Here is an 18355-nt window from a genome sequence, read left to right as displayed (position 1 = left end):
GATCACAGCTTCCTATTTGTTTACGTGTTCCCAACCCTAACCCCACCCCATACATCTGATTTCCCCCAAATCAAGGAGCTGCTTCCACCAATGGGCATCAAAATCTCTCCCTCTTACAGGACAGCTATTTCTTCTGCCTTAGTCCATTTCTATGACCGTTAAAATGATCGTAGGGCAGATTTCAGTTAGTTTTCATACTTTGGGTACCTTGAAGTATCCTTTCTCCATAGAAAACTTGTAAGAAAGAATTATCTCCCTGAGATACAACAGTGGAAGGCTTTCTTTCGAGATCTTTGCCGTATTTCTCAGCAGCCAACTTTTTTTTTTTTTTTTTTAATAGGGGTTTGACTCATCTTGATTCAGGTGGAGTGTGTCTGGGAACCAAGCTGGGCAGAATACCAAAAAGGGAAAGAGAAAGAAAAGCAAACCATATGGAGTAGTAAAACAGATGGATAGATTTGGATTCCTTAAAATTGAAGGCAGAGTGAGGGAAGCCATAAGGTGTCTCTTTACTTATAAACTGTCTGAATCTTCTAAAAGAATACCTACACTAAATAGTAGAGGCGGAAATGACTTAGATGAACCTTACAGTTAATAAGAATTTAGGTAGCTTTATTGTTGTTGTTGACTATATTAACTTTAATTTAGCAAACGGACTATGCTGTCCTGTTTATAAACTATTTCTTATCTTTAAGTATCTCTGCATGCTTTTGTAGTAAGTAAATAATAGTGCATTATATCTTTGTGCAATTATTCTTTTTTCTTTATGTGGTGTTCTTCAGGCAAATAATAAAACAGAAAATGCCCTGACAAAGTGAGCTCTCCAAGTTCCATGTCACACAGAGATAAGGGGTATGTTACTTAACAAATTGATAAACAACCTGACAGTCTGCCGTTAATATGAAAGAGGGAGGAGGGTGATTGTTCTTTGGACTGAGGTTGTAGCTTGGGTCCTTGAGCTTAGAATCTTAGTTACCTCAAGATAATTGTCAAGAACAGGGATATGGTTGTTCTTTTGGGTTTTTGTGACAGAACTGCAATGAACTTTTTATTCTGTTTAAATATATTTGGATTGAGTCTGCGGCTTTTCTGTAAACCAGCTACAGTTTTCCTTTCTCTTAAGGGAAATTGAATGTTTCTAGAGCTCCTGAGAGGAGAGCTCTAAATGGTAGAGTAAATTTGAAATCAGAATCTTCTGGAAAATTTGGACTGTACAGCTGGATTATACACTGAGAGTTTTCCTTTTCTTTGAGAGACAGAGAATAGGCTGTGAAGATTATCCCAGGGTCATTTAGCTGTATTTTATATACAAGGTACAACTATATGCGAGAAATGGGCCTTGAGAGACTCTAGGTCATTAGTTGCTGTGTTGAAAATTTTCCAGAGAGATATTCTAACGAGTATAGCTAACTGTGCCAATGTCTCCTAAGATTTTTCCCAGGCAGGAAGTCATTTCCAATATCTAATTGAAATCTTTCCTCTTGAAACCTAGGCCTCCTTTTTATCACAGAAATTTATTAAAAGTCTAAATGAACCACTTGCAAAGTAATTTTTAAAAAGTTTATAAACAATATTGCAACACAACAGAAAATTTGGAAAATGGAAAATAATTCCCCCCCCCAACATCATCTTATCACCTTCCTTTAACAATTTTCCTCCCAATTTTTTCAGGTAAACACATGTTTTCACATGGTTGTAATTGACTTCTTTCCCCCTATTTGATGTTATTAATATTTTCCTCTATTGCTAAATATTAATGATAGCCATTTGTAATAATATTTGGAGTGTAAGTTTTGATTGATCTTTGATCCAATTAAAGAGATATTTTGCCTTTTAAAAGAAATGTTTTTTTAAGATGTTATAAAACCTTTTTTGCAAATATCAAATTTATAGACATTTTCAAGAATAAGAATAATACATAGAACAGCTATATATGCTTTATCCAGATTCAAATATATTACTATTTTGACCCATTTGCTTTATCCTTTGCTTTCTCTCTTTTTCCCTTCTTTCTCTCTCTCTCTCTAACATATTTTTCTGAGCTATTTGAGAGTAATTAATATATATCATAGCCTTTACCTCCAAATACTCTGGTATTTTGTAAAAGAAGAATATGCTCTTAAACATAGTACAGTTATCACTTCAGAAAAGTTAACATTGACATGCTACTTTTATCTAATCTACCATCCATATTCCAATTTTGCCAATGGACTCCATAGTGGTTTTTGTTTGTTTGTTTGTTTTTGAGGTACTGGGCTGGGGAGTGAACTTGGGACATCACATGTGGGAAGCCGGCTTACTACTGAGCCACCTTAGCGCCCCCTAGTTGGGTTTTTGATGGTTTTGCTTGTTGATTTTTTTTTTTTTTTTTTTAAATTAAGGAGGCACCAGGAAACAAACCCAGGACCTCCCATGTGGGAAGCAGGCGCTGGACTGCTTGAGCCACATGTGCTGCCTCAATAGTATTCCTTTTTTTTTTTTTTTTTAAAAAAAAACAACTTTATCTTGTACATTTAATAATTGAAAATATAAACAGTAATTAAAAAAGAAAAAGAAAACACAGTTGAATAAAAACATACATTTCTTAATTAAATGTTCTGGATACATATAAATTTTTTTTGAATCATATAATATGTTACACAATATATTTGTTCATAGTAACACAGTCATACACTATTTGTCCTTTTGTGTCTGGCTTGCTTCACTCAACATAATGTCCTCCAGGTTCATCCATGCTGTCATATACTTAACAACTTCATCTCTTCTTACTGCTGCATAATATTCCATTGTGTGAATACACTACAGTTTGTTTATCCACTCATCGGTTGATAGACACCTGGGTTGTTTCCAACTTTTGGCAATCATGAATAATGCTGCTATGAACACCGGTGTGCAGATGTCTGTTTGTGTCACTGCTCTCAGTTCTTCTGGGTACATACCCAGTAGTGGTATTGCAGGGTCACAGGGCAGGTTCAATAATGTTCTTTACAGCGTTTTCTGTCTCCAGTACAGGATCCAATCTAGGATCAGATTTTGCAGTTGTTTGTTATATCCTGTTGTCTCCTTCAATCTAGAAAGATTCCCACAGCCTTTCTCTGTCTTTTATGACTTTGATGCTTTGAAGAATACAATCCCTTAAAAAAAAAAGAATAAGAATGTTTCTCGTATTAGGCTGTCTGAGCTTTCCCCATGATTTGATTCAGGGAATGCATTCCCGACCTGAATACTATATAAGTGATGCTGTGTCTCGCTCAGCGCATCTTATGTACAGGCATATGATGTCCATCCGCCTCCTCATTGGTGACTAGTCAAGGTAATTCTACTTTCTACGTTTATAGTTTCTATATTTTTCCCTTGCAATTGATAAGCAAACACGGGAAGAAACTTTAAGACATGCAAATATTCTGCTCTTCATTTCTCTCCACCCCCCTCTGATTTACCATCCGTTGATAATTATTGTCCGAAATTGTCTTTACTATGATGGTTGCAACTTGATGTCTTTTCACCTCCAGCTCTGCCGCCTCATTAACCAGTGGACTCAGCATTCCACTGTAAACAAGGGTCCTCCCTTCACTCCTATTTTAATACTGATTTATTTATCTATTTATTATCCCCGTGGGCTCACAGATTTCTATTTCTCTGATGATTTATAACTCATTATGGCTCTAATTATTTTGGTGCTCAAATTGTCCCAAATCTGGCCAGTGGGAGCCCCTAAAAACTGACTTCTCTGTCTTTGTGACATGCCCCATCATATTTTTGAGAACTTCCTTCATTTCTTAATGCAACATATGCTCTTTTGCATTTTGCTTCTTTCATTTGAGAATATGTCTTCAAAAATTACTTCATATCAGTTAATAGAGCTCTCCCTCATTTTTTTACAGCTGCAAAGTTCTCCATCGTGAGAATTTTCAGTTTATTTAACCAATCATTTATGCTTGAATATTGAAATAGTTTCCAATATTTTGCAACTGAAAATAATACTGCAATGAATAATCGTGTGCACACGTATTTTTTTGTGTTGTTAAAGTTGTATCTTCAGGGCAAATGCCCAGAAGTGGGATTGGTGGGTTGTATAGTAAATGCAAATGAGGTTTGTCGAAAATTGCAAAATTCCTTTCCTTAGGGGTTATACTATTTTGCATTTCATGAGCAAAGTAGGAGAGTGCCTGTCTTCCCCCACATCCTGGCAGACAGAATGTAAATGTAAACTTTTGAATTTTTGCCAACCTGATGGTGTCTCTGCGTTGCTTCAACTTGAATTTCTCTTATTATGGGTGAAAAGGAACATTTTTTCAAACCCTTGAAGAGCCATTTTATAACTCTTTTTGTGAATTGCGTTTGATACTTTTTTTTCCTATATGATTTTAAAGCCTTAAAAGTTGTTTTTTTAGGCAGAAATAGCTTTTAATACAATCTATGTAACTGGAGTACCTGTTGTGGATCGGCTATGGATTCTGCCCTCCAGGAATTTACAGTATCTAAGCTGAACACTGTCACAGTGGCTGTGAGCACTCTGAAGCCAGACTGTCTGGGTTGAAATGCCAGCCTTGCTACTTAGGCAAGTCACTTTACCTCTCAGTGCCTCAGTTTCTCCATCTGAAAGATGAGAAAGTAATAGCATCCATATCTTAGGATTGGTGTGAGATTTAAATGAGTCAATATATGTAAAGTACTTTGAACAGTTCCTGGAACAGTAAATACTCCATAAATGTTAGCTATTTAACAGTCAAGAAAATGCTCTCAATATATTATTTGATTTGATTCCAGAAGAATCCTATATTATACTTAGTTACCAAAAACGAGGATCTGAAAGTTTAAAAACATATTGCAATTCATTCATTTATCCATTGGTTCTACAGATTTTTACTGAGACACTGCTATGCACTAGACACTGGCCCAGGCCCTAGAAATTCACCTGAACGGGACAGATCTCTGAGTTCCTGGAGTGCACTCTCTGGTGGTGGAGGCGTGGTTGGGGTGAAGGTATGGAAAGGGACAAAAAACAAGGAAACCAATTTTGTCTGTCTTGTTCATCATCACTTGCCTCTTCAGTGCCCGCAAGAGTGTCAGGCTTCATTTGTTAAAGGATGGAAGGAATGAATGACTAAGTGGTGACAAATGAGACTGGATAAGTAGGCAGGACTGCAATCAGGAACGACCTTGCCAACTATTCTGAAGAGTTTGGATTTCATCCTGAGGGGAGAAATCACATGATCAGATCTGCAGCTAAGAAAACTCAAGCTGGAGGCTGTGTGCAGCACCCGCAGGAGAAGGGTGAAAAGCAGAGGTTGTTCCAATGTCTAGTGGAGAGGATGAGGGCCTGAAACCAGGAGGAGGCTGAGGGGATGGTGAGAGGTGAGCTGGAGAGAGATTTAGAAGTCAGAATTGACTTCAGATGGTGACTTGCTGGGTGTGGAGGGGAGAGGAGGAAGTCGAGTGTTACACTGAAGTTTTTAACCTGGTATCAGAAATTTGCTGTGAAAAGAAATGAGAGAGGGAATGCTGCCTGGGGAAAATGGAGGAAGCCTTTTTAAACATACTGATTTGAGGTTTATCTCGGAGGCTACTTGTACAGTGCCCTGGGCAGGTCCACAGCTTCCAACTACAGGGAATAAAGAGTAGAGAGTTTGAAGCTATGGCAGAGATTGCATCCAAACGTCAATGGCACCGATGTTTTTAAAGAGCTCAGGCAGAATGAAAGGCTGTGAAATTTAGACTTGAGCAAGACAGCGATGTGAACACATGGACACCTGTCTTAATGAGATCGGAGAAAAGGAATAGCTAATGACGCTGGTGATGTGGTAAAGATCTAAGAGAACAGGATCCAGGTTTCACAGAAGCCTCCACAGGCTGACATTTCTTTAAAAAGGTGACCTGCGCTTCCTACAGGATGGCACTGGATCCCCACAAGGAGGCTCACACAGTTAGGAAAGGACCTGCTGCAATTCACACCCTGATTAGAGTGCTTTTTCTGGCTTGCCCTTGCAGGGAGGGTCTAGTTAATAAGAGAGGGGGAGGGCGTCTTAATTAGGTGGGGAGAGGGCTAATGCAAAGAAACTATAGGATGGTGTCCGGAGGGGAAGCAACGTTAGGGACTTGGGTGAGGAAAGAAAAGATCAAGAGGAAAACCAGCGCACACGCGGCAAAAGGGAGGGTCGTGGAGGAGGCGATGGGAAAAGGAGGGAAGGCAAGGGGTGTGAAAGCTCCCTCACGGGCAGGGCACCAGTCCACGTCACGATTCTAATGAAGAGAACTGGGTTCCTCAGTTGGGAAGGGGAGGCACTTAGCTCTCTGGAGATCCCTTCTGTGTTTACACAGACCAGACGAGCGCTAAGGAGGTGTGAGACCCGCCTCAGGGAACCGGGGGTGTGAGACGGTAACGGTGGGGATAGCCCCCATTCCACCGAGTAGTGAAAGGCCAAGGAAAGCGAGGGGCAGGCAGCGGGCAGAGCGGAGGCGGCGGGAGCGCCCCGGAAGGCGGGGCGGGGGGCGGAAAATAGGTGCCGGCTGGGGGAGGCGCTAGGACCCGCCCGCCGCCCCGCCGGCTCCCGGGAGGTTGATAAAGCGGCGGCGGCGTTTGACGTCAGTGGGGAGTTAATTTTAAATCGGTACAAGATGGCGGAGGGGGACGAGGCAGCGCGGAGGCAGCAGCCGCAGCAGGGGCTGCGGCGCCGGCGGCGGTCCAGCGACCCGAGCAGCGCGGTTAACCACGTCTCGTCCACGACCTCCCTAGGTAGGCGCCGGCGGGGCAGAGGCGGCACGGCCCGGGCGGGGAGAGGGCGCGGGCCGCTCGGGCTGGCGGACACCGGCCGCAGACGGCGGGGTCGTCGTGCGCGGCTCGCCCAGCCCTCCTCTCGCCGCCGCCGCCGCTGGCCCGGCCTAGCCCCCGCCGGGCGCAGCCTGAGCAGCGGGCCGCGGCTCCCGCCGCGGTCGGGCGGAGCGGCGGCCGGCGGGACTGCGCCGAGCCCGGCCCCCTGCCCGCCCGCCGCGTGGCTGCAGCCGGGTCCGCCGCGGCGTCCGCCCCGACCTGAGGGGGCGGCCTTGAGCCCCCTTGACGCGCGGAGGTCGGCTGCGGGGCCGCTCCTCCCGGCGAGTCCCCGGCGCGGCGGGTCACCCGGCGGGCACTGGCTGCCCTCGGTTCCCAGCGCGGAGAGGGAGGAAGGAGCAGCCGGGCCGAGATGGGGGACAAGGGGGGGCGCGGAGCGCTCGGGGGGAGCGGACGCCTCGCTGCCGGGCGGGAAGCTCTCCCCGCGCTCGTCCTGGAGGGACCTTAGCCCGCAGGCCAGGGCTGCGCCCGGGGGCTCGCGTCCCGGCGCGCTCGGGCCGCGGAACCTATTCACGCGGGTTGCGCGTGGCTAGGGTTGCAAGTCCAGATTGAGTTGTCAAACTGGAGATATGAGCCGTTTAATCTCTGATACGATAGTAAGGCCCGATGCCACCGAAAGTGCCTGTGGTATGAAGTCACCTGATCCTCCGCTCCTGAAGGTTTTGCTGAGTGTGAGCGCCTACTGTACGTTTACAGGGAGCGCCCCTGCCCCCTCGAAGGGCCTTTGCGCTGGTAGCAGATTTGTGTGTCCCTCTCAGTCATGACACCCCTATTTTTAGGAGGTGTTTGATCTTTCACTGTTTGATCTTTGTGGTGTGAGTTAAACGCCTGAAAGCCTGATTGAGAATTTTGGTAGTACTTAAAGGCATAAAGTTTTTTCACAGGCTTTTAAATAGTAAAAGCTTTACGGGTAGTTAAGTACGGCCACAGCATAGGTGAATTCACTAAATATGATCTTGTGTTTTCAGATCTGTTTTCGTAATCTGTTAAATGTTTTACGAAATGAAATTTAGAACATTTTTGATAAAATGCTGACAATGAGGACTCAGGTTAATGGAAAACTTTATGTGAGGTATACTTCATCATTGGTAGCCCTTGAACATGCTGAACATATGTCAGAGGTGAAGACAGATTGTAGAGTTTTGTAAAGGAAAAAAAAAAAAGGAAATAAAGCCTATTTTATTACTGTCTGCCAACCAAAGCACTTGACAACTGTTTTTACAATATTAGCAGAACATTGCAGGAAAAAATAACTACCAGAGAAGAGATGCTTTTGCCTTAGTGTCTGTGATTGCTGGTTGGAATTCAAAAGTAATTGTTTCCCTTAGCTCTGTTGGACCTTAAGGAAGGGTATGCGTGTGCTTTTTATTTCATTTTTAATTTTTATTTAAGGTAACCGTTTTTAGATGTTCCAAAATGTTTTAATACTTGCCTTATATAAGGAGAGGCATAATGTGACTCCATGGTTATGCACATCCTTTTTGTGCAGTGGTTCACTGAGATGAGACTCTTGAGACTGTTTTTAAGGAGGGTCCTCCATTTATTATCTGTTGGCTACTTGTAGGTTTTTGTTTTTTTATTTTTTTACTTTTTGGAGTTAAATCTTCGCTTCTTAGCCTTTCCTGTCGAATGCCTACCTACCACAGTTCCTTTCCCTGCTAATTTGCTCTGAGTCATCTATTACTGCATTAAAAACCAAATAAGCTGTTAGGATTTTTACTTAAAATAGAGCATACAGGTTGTAAATGAGTAAAGCAAAAATAATCCCTACTCATTTACAGCCTGTGTGGAAACTCTTTTTCTGTCCTGCTTTCTGGAAAAGAAAGTTGAAGAGCTGAGTTGGGGTGAGTCAGGTGCCACTCCAATAGTTTAGTCATAGGAAGATGCTTTGTGTTCCTACTCCTTTAGTAATGTATGATCCTTATAAAACACTTAAGCACGTTTACATTTTAATGGTTTTGTCGGTGATAGCAATCATAAATGTGTTTAAATCTGTTTAATCAAATGTTTTTGGAATTGTTCAAAATTATGTATTTGGGGAAGAAGAGGTTGCCTTATATTAAAGAAATATTGATTATATAGACGTAAGCCCATGAAGGAAAATGAGATTCTGGCCTCATTGAGTTGAGTGCAAGTTGAGTGCGTGTCAGTGCACTTTGGAACTTGGTTTTAGTTTATGATTGTATTGTAACTTTAGAGCAAAGTTTTTGAATATTTGTAAGTAAAAGTAACATTTTGGAATTGTTAGAGCTTTTCTGAAAAATGCTTTTCCACCTGCCTACCATAGGTAGTTTTAAACTCAGGCAATTGCTGAGTAACTAGAAGATCGATTGACAACTAGCCTGATGTTGGAGTTCAAGACACACTTTTAAAATCTTAGGACTTAATAGCAAGATGCACTTAAAAAATTGTTTATGTCCACTTGGAAGACCTGTTTGACACACAATTTTAAGCAAAGCCATTTGGCACATCTCAGAGTCAAGAGCCAGAAATATAAGGGATCAGAGTAGAAGTTAACCTTTTTTTTTGGTAATGGTATTTTATTATAGTGCATCTTTACAGAAGTAGGGTTCCTCCCTTCTGCCCACTAGGGATAGGTGCAGAGAAAGCTTTTTTTTTTTTTTTTTTAAGTGTAATTTTATGCTTTTGTAGCCTTCTTGGGTTTTTAAAGCCTAGGTGTGTTATTTACATAATTACAAAATTTGGATATTGTTTAACTTTAGGAATATAGATGTAAATATAGAGTAATGGAACTTGATCCTGTAATTAATACATTACTCATTTCTTTCTATCCTTTACTCTTCCTTACCACACATATATATAAGAACACTTGGGAGTTTTCTTCAAAGCCTTCAAAATGGATAGCCAGGAGAAAGCACCAACCTGGAGATATGATATGATAGCAATAATGCCAGTCGTTATAGATGACTGGGGAAAACTTTGTTGAAGAAAGTCTGAAATCATAGTAATGAGGAAAAGAGAAAATGGAACAGTTAAAAAGTTAAAATAGGGCAAGTCACTAAGTGGAGTAGAAAATTTTTAAGAAGGGAAAAGGTAGATATTAGTGAAAGAATTAAAACAAATTTGTTTCTGGACTTGGGGAAGTTTGTCATCTTCAGAATTCCAAGTTGAAATAACTACTTTACAAATCATCTTTGAAGTTATTGGTAAACATACTTCTGTGTTCGTATATATACATAAATCACTAAAGTTGGATAGTGTTTTGTAAAAATGTGTGTATTTAAGTAGTTACCTTTACTACCTCATTTTGGGTAAATGGCTGTTTTATAGGTAGTTGTTTTTTTGAGCAGATGATATCTACTAGAAACAACTTTAAATCATGAAGGGCTAAATGCATCTTCTGTTTTCCCAAGGAGGTATGTACTTCTGATTTACTTTGGGTGCTGGTCTTCTGGCCAGTACAAGTAGAATCCAGGGGATTCCCTTATTAACCTACCAGCTTAATAAAAATTATTCAAATAAATTGTATTTCTGTGATTGTCACCAAAATAACCAGTTATTGACTAGCTGGATATCCTGCTGGCCAGTCATTCTAATAACTTGGTAAACTATATAACTGATGAAAGATGCTTATCTAGAATATTACATTTGCACAATGCTGTGAATGTCGGGGCAAAGTTTCTTTAATCAGAGAGAGGCAAGATAGTGTAGTGGAAAAAGAACAAAGAATCTAAAATTGAGTGACTTTACTTAAGCTCCTGAGCTTGGAAGACTGCACCTAAAATAAACATCATAATCCCATAGCAAGACTATTGTGGGAAACAAATGAGATGATAAGATGCAAGTGTTTTATAAACTGTAAAGCTGTCTGTATATAAGATCTTGTAACATATTTGCAAGAATGTACCGTTTTGACTACTTGTGCTATTATAGAAGTGTATTTTTGTCAATAGAAAGTTTCTTCTGATTTTTTTCTGCCTGTAATAAGGATAGAAATCAATTTGGGAGGTGTAGTGGGCTTGTTTTTAACTTTACTTGGAAACTGCTGTTAATATTAAAGTTCATGATGTTGTTATTGTATTAAATGTGACGAAAGCGCTTAACCCAGCGTTCAACATTCTCTTGGTGGTATTTATAATGTGTGGTTATTTAAGAAGAGGCTTTGAAATAAAAATTAATTTTTTAAGTAGGTGAATTGAGCGGCCTTTGCTCAGTTTTAAAAATATGATATAAATATGCATTTATGGTTCTCGGTTACCTCCATTTTAATAAACATGCGTTTTAGGAAATCACTTAATCATGTGGCAAAATAGTCTTCTGGAGTTGTTTACTTTATTTCAATTATAGGATTCAATCTAAGTTAATTTTTTAGTTTAAGATTATGGTGGTTTCCAAGTAGTGCTTTGGCTTTTCAGGAGTAAATTTGCAAAACCTAACTTGGGTCTCTTGTGCACAGAAATGTCTAAAAAATGGTTGACTTGAAATTACACTAGCAGTGAATCCCATAAAACCCTTTTTATTAATTTTTTCATGCAATTGTTTATGGTAGAGTCATGGGTAGTGATTTGAACTACAAAATATATATCCCCGCCGGCCCCCCCACGGCTTGCTTGTCTGCTCTCTGTGTCTATTTGCTGTGCGTTCTTCTTTGTGTCTGTATTTTTTAAAAAAAATTTTTATTATTTATTTCCTGCCCCCTTTGTGGCTTGCTTGTTGTCTGCTCTCTCTGTCCATTCGCTGTGTGCTCTTCTGTGTTGCGTCACCTTGCCGAGTCGGCTCTCTGTGGCGCTTGCTGGCCGGGCGGCACTCTGACGGTGCTTCTGGGCTGGCTTCTGGGCTGGCGGCTCTCAGCAGTGTGCGGGCGAGCCTGCCTTCACAAGGAGGCCCTGCGAACCCAGGGCCTCCCATACGGTAGATGGGAGCCCAGCTGCTTGAGCCACAGCCGCTTCCCTGAACTAGATACTATTTTAACCAAAAATTTTACCTTCGGAGTGGATTTGGAATGGATACTTGGATTCTGATACTAGCTCTGTAACTTTTGTCCATAGCATTTATCCTTTCCTGGTCTTGTATTCCATATGTGAATATGTGGTTAATACCTGTCCTAGCAAAATTGCAGGTCTCTTTTTTGAGTAGTAAAGAAATATTATTACTATCTATGAAGACACTTTAGAGACTCTAAGTGTGGTGCTTTGAGTGCTCTTTTCATATCTGAATGACATAAACGTTGAATTAAGTTCACTTATCAGAACAGTGGGAAGGGGGCTGATTTTTTTTTTCCTTCCAATTCTCACAGATCCTTTATTTGAAATATTTATTTTGAGGGAGAAAGTGTGGGGTAGTACATTTAGTTGTCTTGGTTTTGAATTAACTATAGTTCATAGTTTACAGTAGGGCTCACTGGTTGTACAGTTTCATGTTTTTTTTTTTAATTGAATTTTACATAAACAACCGAAAATTTTCCATTTTAACTTCTTTCAAATATACATTTCAGTGGTGATAATTAACATTCACAATGTTGTACTACCATCACCACCATCCATTACTAAAATTTTTCCGTTACTCCAAACAGAAACACTACCAATTAAGCATTCACTCCCCATTTCCTACCCTCACCACAGCCCCTGGTAACTTGTATTCTAGTGTCTGACTCTGTGAATTTGCTTATTCTGATTCTTTCATATCAGTGAAATCATATAGTGTTTGTCTTTTATTTATTTGTTTCTCCCCCCTCCCCGCATTGTCTGCTCTGTATCCATTTGCTGTGTGTTCTTCTGTGTCTGCTTGAGTTCTCATTAGGTGGCTCTGGGAACCAATCCTGGGACTTTCTGGAGTGGGAGAGAGGTGAGCCTTCTCTTGTGCCACCTCAGTTCCCTGGTCTGCTACGCCTCCCATTATCTCTCCTCTTTGTCTCTCTTTGTTGTGTCATCTTGCTGCACTAGCGCTCCTTGTGGGCCAGCTCGCCACATGCGCCAGCTTGCGAGGCCCTGGGCATGGAACCCTGGACTTCCTGTATGGTAGACGGGAGCCCAATTGCTTGAAATCTGTTTCCCCTGTGGTAATTTTGTACCTGACTTTCTGAGGAACCACCCAAACTGTTTTCTACGGTGGCTACAGGGGGGATGAATTTTGAAAAAGTTGGAGAGAAATTTTGACAGGATAATCACTCGAGTTCTTTGATTTTTTTGAAGACATTATTAAAGCTTCAGAAATTGCTGTTTTCTTTTCATCCAGACTTGAATTTTTAAATAGATATGACAATATGCTGGCTGTGTGGAGTTTTTTTGTTTACAGTTGAGAAGTTTTTTATTGCAGGAAAATGGTAGTGTACTTGGATGTTGTTTCTCAAAAAAACAACAACTAAATTCTGAAGTAGGCTAGAAGTTCTTGGGAAGGTTGGGCCATATAGCTGACACCAATGTCTTTTTTTTTTTTTTTTTAATTTTATTTATTTCTCTCCCCTTCTCCCCCCCACCCCCATTTGTCTGCTCCCTGTGTCCATCTGCTGTGTGTTCTTCTTTGTCTGCTCACATTCTTGTCAGTGACACTGGGAATCTGTGTTCCTTTTTGTTGCATCATCTTGCTGTGTCAGCTCTCCATGTGTGCGGCATCACTCCTGGGCAGGCTATGCTTTTTTTGTGCGGGGCGGCTCTCCTTGTGGGGCGCACTCCTTTTGCGTGGGGCTCCTCTACACAGGGGATACCCCTGCATGACATGGCACTCCTTGCACACATCAGCACTGTGTGTGGGCCAGCTCACCACATGGGTCAGGAGGCCCTGGGTTTGAACCCTGGACCTCCCATGTGGTAGGCAGATGCTCTATCCATTGAGCCAAATCTGCTTCCCCCAAATGTCTTGTTATAACTGGATATTAAGTTAGAAATTTACTGCCTTTAAGTTACAGCTAAACTTGTGAATAAGCAGGACTTTTGATCATAGCTCTTAATGTAATATGTATAATGTGGTAGTTCGTACTTTGTCCTATATATATATATTTAATTTCAAAAGCAATAAGTTTGGGTAGACACTTTGGAAAATACAGATAAAATAACAAAGAAGAAAAAAATCATACGAACTAGTGGTAATCACTGCTAACATTTTAGTAGATATCTTTTTAAAAATGCATAATTTCCTAAATTGGAATCTTACTGTAACTTTTAAAATCTTATTTTTCATTTCATATTATGGGCATTTTCCCATGTGGTTTAATCTCTACAAATTGATTTTTTTAAAATGGCAATATAGTATTTAATCTCCCTTTTTGGATATTGGTTGTTTTCTTGTGCATAACACTGGATAAACATCTTTGTAGATAAATTTTGACATTTGGGCTAGATTTTAAATGTAGTTTGCTGTGCCATATGATGTGTACATATTTAAGACTGAAGGCACATTACCAGATCATTCAGAAAGGTTGTATCCATTCTGTCCCCATTAGGGTAGGTTGGTGCCTGTTTACAAATATCCTTTCTTACAGTGGGTGTTGTCATTTAAAAATAAATTCCAATTATAGATAAAAATGGGCATCTCACAGTTAGCATTTCTTTCATTACTCATGTTGAAAGTTTAATATGGTAATTAAAAATGTGAATTCCTTTTATTAATTGTGTGGTTTTTTTTTTTTTTTGTATTTTTTGACTGTTTCTCAATTAGTGCTTTTTATATTGTGTAAAAGTCCTTTGGCATGCAGGAAGTAGTTTCATATATGCTTTTTAATTTTGTACCTTTTTTTTGTGTGTGTGGGAATAGTGTATATTTTTAAAGCTGAATAGTTTCATATAAGTTTTTTTTAATTAGCAACTTTTCACTTACTAACTTGGTGCTAGTTTCTTTTGGGTCTTCAGGTGAGATATTGGAGTACTTTTTTTTTTTTTTTTGGTGTGTGCACTCCATTTTCATCTCATTATATCATCATTACATGGGGTGAATGTACTAGCAACTTATCCTGATCCCGCCCCTGCCCCAATTTGTTACATTTTATCTACCTGGGAGGATGCTTTTTTTGTCTCTTTTTGGCACTATCCTCTTCTTTTTTTTTTTCTTTTTTTGATTTTCTTTCTTTCTTTCTTTCCCCTTCCCCCCCTCCACCGTGGTTGTCTGTTCTCTGTGTCTATTTACTGCATCTTCTTTGTCCGCTTCTGTTGTTGTCAGCGGCACGGGAATCTGTGTTTCTTTTTGTTGCGTCATCTGTCAGTTCTCCATGTGTGTGGCACCATTTCCGGGCAGGCTGCACTTTCTTTTGCGCTGGGCGGCTCTCCTTATGGGGCGCACTCCTTGCGTGTGGGGCTCCCCTACGCGGGGGACACCCCTGCGTGGCAGGGCACTCCTTGTGCACATCAGCACTGCGTATGGGCCAGCTCCACACGGGTCAAGGAGGCCCAGGGTTTGAACCGCGGACCTCCCATGTGGTAGATGGACGCCCTAACCACTGGGCCAAGTCTGCCGCCTATTCTCTTCTTTTTACAGCTTCTCTCCTAGCAGAAATGTTGCCTGTATAGAGCCAAATCTGAGATTTGAGTATAGTTTTTTTTCCTTCCTTTTTTTTCCTTTTCTTTTTTAATTGCTGCCATAACAAGTTATCTGAGGTAGGGAGATGAGGCAAGATGGAACTTAACATCTTATTTCCAGAGTCTTGGCAGATACCTTTTTGAGATTTGCATGAAAACTCTATTTCTAAATTTAAGCTTGGGTCCTTGTGCTCATTTTATTTTTGCTTATGACTCCTTTGAGATCTGCTCTTATCCCAAAATTCATAGTTTGTCTATGGGTTTAGTATTTTTTAACTCTTCAGAGTTGATTTTTGAGGCAGAAAGGGAGGGAGTGATTAAACTACTTGCCTGAGTCAAGGAAACCTACCTTACTCCTGTGTTACAGAACTTTGGAGGTATGTACCAAAAATACTTTCTGAAACAGAAATATAGTACATTGTTGCTTTGTAAAACTTATGAGAAGGGAAGAGAAATAGCCTTCACAAAAAAATAAGAAATAAGTTTGTGTTGTATGTTGCCTACTCCAAATAAGGGTAGATTTTAGAACTAGCTCATGCTTGCATCCCTTTCCATTTTTGCTGTCATCTCCTGACTTTGGACCTTTCACTTTTTTTTTTTTTTTTTTTTTTTACCACGAAGCTCTCCAGTTGCCTTGTATCTGGTTTCTCTGTTTTTAGACTCTCATTACAGTTATTACTAATCACTTTCAGCTTAGCTCTGCAACCCAACTTTGATCCCATCATTCCTTTGCTTAAAATTTTTCAGTGGCTCTTCACAGGGTTAATTTATGCCCAGCTATCCTTAGCTAAACATTTAAGGTTAGCCTCAGTTGAGCTTCAGGGTCCAGAGAGGTACAGCCTTCACAATGATAACCCTAGTTTAAATAATCCAATATAGCCTTTAAAATTTTTTTTTACTCAAATAGCATTTGCTTATCACTGCCCTTTGATACTTGCTTGTGTAAGAACCTTTACAGGAAAGACTATTATTAGTGAATTGTACACTTCACTAGTATCTAGTGTAGAGTCAAGCACAGGCAGATAATACTTAGACAATAATTAGCCTCGCTCTCTAATTATCAGTTTGAAGTAGTAAATAGGTCGGGAGCTTTCCTCATTATTCATGACACATTGTATAGGTATACCATTAATGCATATGAAACAATTGCACATATATTTATATACATACACACACATCTTGCTAAAGATGGACAAAAATAATTTTATTGCATCGTGTCTTAAGAATTTGCAGTTTAAAACTTGCTCTTCTGAAAAGTTTATGAAGAAAAAAATTTTGTTCCCCAAATGTGATTTGGCATAGTCTCATTTGTTGGCTATAAATGATTAAGTTTTGAGAAGGAAGGTTTTAGAAAAACTAAATGGAAAAAATAGCTTAGCTGTGTGCTGAGGTTTGTTATAAAAATGAAAATTACTCCCCACCCCCCTTTTAAACAAATTGTACAGTTTTTGGTAACGTTTTTCAGCTTTCTAGAAATCTTGAATTCAGCTCTGAGTTTATATAACAAACCATACTCATTTGGTAGTAGAGATGTAGTTTGCATAGTTGGGAGAGCATGACTTACAGCGTCACAAGACCTGAGTGTGCATCCTGACTTGATTACTTACCAAATCTGTATTTGCAAATTGCTTAATCTGAACTTCATTGCCCTCCTTTATAAAAATAAGGATACTCATAGCTATCCCACAAAGTGAGTTTGAGGATTAAAGAGATAATATATGGTTATTAGCCCATAGTAGGTACTCTAAATAAAATTTTTTTCCCTCTTCTACAGTAAAAGGTATAAAACCTAAAATTATTTTGTAGAGTAAATTATTAGAGGAATGAGAAAGTTACTAAAAATGTTTCACCTCTTGTTCCAGATAATTTTCTTTCAGTTCTCTGCTCAAATTTTTCTTTTTAGAGAAGCCTTCCTTGACCATTCCTTTATAAAATGCCAACTCCTGCTTCTATTTCCTTTAACCTGTTCTACTTTCTACATAGCACTTAATACCAGATGTTGTCATATATTTGTTTTCTATCTTCGTACCTTTAGAATTTAAGCTACTAAGGGCAACATTTTTTTGTTTGTTTTGATTACCACTGAATCTGTAGTTCCTAGAACTATGTTGTAAGTAGCCAGTGAATATTTGTTGAGGGAATATAGCCGTATGCATCCCCACTTATAGGAATGTTTACTTGATTGAAAGGCAGTGGTTCTCAAAGAGTAGTCTTTCCAGCCCATGTATCAGAATTACCTTGGTGGTGGTAGGTGAAGTGCTTTTTAAAATACAGCTTTCTGGGTCTCATACCTGATGAGCTGAATCAAACTCTGGAGGTGAAGGGCCAAGAATCTGCATTCTAAGCAAGCCACCTAGGTGGTTCTTAAACTTTAATGTGTATAGTACACACTGTTTTATAGTATGGCTATTAAATATTGAAAGTATAGCTCAATTTAGATCCATATATAATCACATTACAGATGGATTGACCACCTTCTCTGGCCAAGTAGTCCCCCCTCCCGTTAATCTGTCAAGTAATGGTTGTTATGTTATCTGTAGTTGTGATTATTTTGGTCACTTGTTTTTGTTCTAAATTCAGTTTACTCTAGTACACTAATAGCCTAGGAATCTCAATTATCAGGTATTGGTCAACTGACTGCTTTCACACAAATTAAAACCCCTAAACTCCCCACATTCTCTACTTGTCATTTTTTTACTCACAATGATAAATATCTGGATTTATGTAAAGGGAAAGCATCTTCTGAAAATATAGGTTGATAGGAGTCTCTGTACTTTATGGTTATGCCACTGGGAAACAAGGATTGGTCTTTAAAAGAATTACCCTGTAACGTTGAAAGCTCTTTGGTTTAGTGGAAACTCATGGGCTTCATATAATCTGGATAGAAATTTTGATGCATTCACTACTTTTTAGCTGTAGCATCTTAGAATTTATTTTTTTAACTTCTTTGATCATGTTTCCTCTCTGTGAAGTAGGAATAATAGTTAAGTTATGGGATTATTGAAAGGATTACTATCACAGTGCCTGGTATAAAGTCATAGAGTCGCTCAATAAATAG

General features: G+C 39.7%; 1 protein-coding gene across 10 annotated transcripts in view; it reads left to right on the top strand.

The window, feature by feature from the left end:
• The first annotated feature begins 5231 nt into the window (after nucleotides 1–5231).
• The window catches only part of ATL2 (atlastin GTPase 2), a 68148-nt gene continuing 55024 nt past the window's right edge, over nucleotides 5232–18355 (top strand). For 2 of the 10 annotated variants that reach the window (XM_058278413.2, XM_058278415.2), the window contains exon 1: nucleotides 6532–6736. In XM_058278413.2, the coding sequence (XP_058134396.1) occupies nucleotides 6619–6736 (118 nt within the window). In that variant the 5' untranslated portion in view covers nucleotides 6532–6618. Of the gene's footprint in view, nucleotides 5359–6245; nucleotides 6342–6530; nucleotides 6737–7082; nucleotides 7514–18355 lie in introns of those variants that run through there. The other 8 variants (XM_058278418.2, XM_058278417.2, XM_071208778.1 and 5 more) reach the window with 8 other exon arrangements.

The sequence above is a fragment of the Dasypus novemcinctus genome, chromosome 17, assembly GCF_030445035.2.
Source record: "Dasypus novemcinctus isolate mDasNov1 chromosome 17, mDasNov1.1.hap2, whole genome shotgun sequence".
NCBI lineage: Eukaryota > Metazoa > Chordata > Mammalia > Cingulata > Dasypodidae > Dasypus > Dasypus novemcinctus.
This window is presented reverse-complemented; position numbering and strand designations above follow the sequence as displayed.